The sequence below is a fragment of the Cebus imitator genome, unplaced genomic scaffold (assembly GCF_001604975.1).
Source record: "Cebus imitator isolate Cc_AM_T3 unplaced genomic scaffold, Cebus_imitator-1.0 Scaffold191, whole genome shotgun sequence".
Lineage (NCBI taxonomy): Eukaryota > Metazoa > Chordata > Mammalia > Primates > Cebidae > Cebus > Cebus imitator.
Genome location: NW_016107506.1, coordinates 1,474,736 through 1,477,140, shown reverse-complemented (window position 1 = coordinate 1,477,140; position 2,405 = coordinate 1,474,736). Strand labels below are relative to the sequence as shown.

The following is a 2,405-nucleotide window of genomic DNA, read 5'->3' as shown; positions in this document are numbered from 1 at the left end:
ATGCCCAGCTAATTTTTTGTATTTTTAGTAGAGACAGGGTTTCACCATGTTGACCAGGTTGGTCTCGATCTCTTGACCTCGTGATCCACCCGCCTCGGCCTCCCAAAGTGCTGGGATTACAGGTTTGAGCCACCGCGCCCGGCCTTTAACTCTCTCTCTTGCTCAAATATTTCAATTCTAGAGTTGGCTCACATGATTGTGGAGTCTTGGCCAGTCCAAAATCTGATAGTGGAGGCCGGCTGGCTGGCCGCAGAATCAGGGAAGAGCTGCAATTTGAATCCAAAGGCTGCCTACTGGCAAATTCCTTCTTGCATGGGGGAGATCAGTCTTTTGTACTATCACAGTTTTTGGTTGATTGGACAAGGCTCACTCAGATGGAGGGCAATCTGCTTTCAAAGTCCACTGATTTAAATCATAATCTCATCAAAAAACACCTTCTACAGAAACATCCAGGACAATGTTTGAACAACTATTTGGGCATAGTGGCAGAGCCAGAAAATAAATTTAAAAATAAATAAAAACATCACAGATAGAGTTGATATCCTGTTTATACCTCTCCCTGAGTACCCCATTCAACAGGGGTGATTTTTGATAGCCTCCTTTTTGGTGACTTCAGACCCCTTGTGACCCCATCACCTGATCTTCAATTTCTGATTCAATGTCAGGGTGGGAATTGAAGACATATTTGCCATAACCACATGTTCTTTCAAGGACCTTCTGGTCATCGGAGGTTATAGATGGATTCTATGGAAAACTCGATTATGAGCCACTGAGCCAGGGTGAACTCATTGGGAGTTGAATGGTCACAGAAAAACCCAAATGCATTCAGATCTAGATGAATCACATCCATCTAGCTTGGATGGTTATGCCCGAATAGACTCATCAGCTATTACATGAACCATTTTGGTTTTACTTGCTAGATTATTGCAAGGAAGTGTAAATTAAGTAAATAAGTGTTGGAAAATTTGAAAGGAACAAAAGGCGCCAAATAAACACAAAATACAGTGCATGAGCCTCCAAGCAGCTCTCTGACTCTAAATCTGCTGAATAAGAGGCCTGAATGAGGTGTTCCCTCAGATCCCTTCCAGAGCCTAGGACTCCATGACTGGTATTTGGAGTGATAGCATCCCTAACTCAAATTCTCTCTGATTTGCTGCTGTAGCCTCTAGGCTCAGAGAAGCTGGGTCTTCCCACAGGATATCAAGTGTAGTGTTAGCTGCGGATACCTGCTCAGCTGGCTAAGCCTTTAACCATGGAAAGAAGGCTCATAAAGAAGGAGATGAAAAAGCTGTTGTAAGTATGATTGAGAATAACTTTCATTTATGACACTTGGCATTCGGTGGGTTTCACGTCATAGATGGCTTAGGTATTGGCAGCAGGTAAAAATCTAAGGAAAGATCTATTTCTGCAAGGTAGGAGAAAGCCAGAGGATGATATGGCCTCTCTTGGTCTCCTGCCAGGGAGGCCTCACATGTAGTGCACGCCAGGATGCTGAAACTCTTGGGAGGATGTTTCTGCCGGCAGCCTGCACATCCGAGGCATCCCCATTCTAGAGTCCAAGAGCTGAGCCTGTGTCCCAGTCAGCCTGTGTAGGCAAGATGCTGTTGAAAGGGGCTGGCCCTGCTGGTAAAAGGTATAGGAGAGATTCCTGAAAGGGCCCAGCGTCTAAATTGCAGCTTCTGCTCTGCCTCTTTTATTGTCAGCCTTATTGACTAAGAAATTCATCTCCTTTTTCTTGACATCTGAACATTCCTTTGAAAGAGATGTTTTCCTCCCATGGTAGTTTTTCTTTGACATGCACTTAACAAATGTTGGTGAAAGATCACAAACCATATAAAAAGAAAAAAATCACAGACCATATAAAATTTGTCTCATATGTGTTATAGACACAACAGTAATACCCTTTTCATCAAAGGCCTTATCACAGTCCCCATCAAATATCTTTTCTTGGCCTACTAAGACCAATTTATTTTAATAAGTTCTTAAGAAATGCTGGAAGAAACATATATGTGTATACACTTATATGTAAATTCATATATAGTACCCATGTACACATATATGTGTATGCACATATATGTGAATTCATATTCATCTCTTGCTTTTAAGCAGAGATTATATTGGCATCAGACTTCGGGAAAATGAATTTGACCCAAAAGGAAGAAGGCAACTTTCCTTTCTAGATAATATGGTAAAAAAAAAAGTATGCTGATGCAAGTCATATTTGTATTATATGTTAGAGGCCAATAGAATAGTAAAGAACAAACCATGATCAGGAATGTCAACTCTTCTACACATCTCACCCAAAGAACTGGAATGTCAAAAGTGATAGGATACAATTTTATATCCAAAGAATACATTTAGGCTACTTCAAAGTATCCCAAAATTTCACAGCAAAATTGTAAGAA

General features: G+C 41.0%; 1 protein-coding gene across 3 annotated transcripts in view; it reads left to right on the top strand.

The window, feature by feature from the left end:
- Nucleotides 1–2,405, top strand: part of CUNH2orf80 (chromosome unknown C2orf80 homolog) — a 23,537-nt gene that overhangs the window by 2,217 nt on the left and 18,915 nt on the right. For all 3 annotated transcript variants that reach the window (XM_037745063.1, XM_017546722.2, XM_017546721.2), the window contains exons 2-3: nt 1,163–1,293; nt 2,107–2,188. In XM_037745063.1, the coding sequence (XP_037600991.1) occupies nt 1,253–1,293; nt 2,107–2,188 (123 nt within the window). In that variant the 5' untranslated portion in view covers nt 1,163–1,252. The remainder of the gene's footprint in view (nt 1–1,162; nt 1,294–2,106; nt 2,189–2,405) is intronic.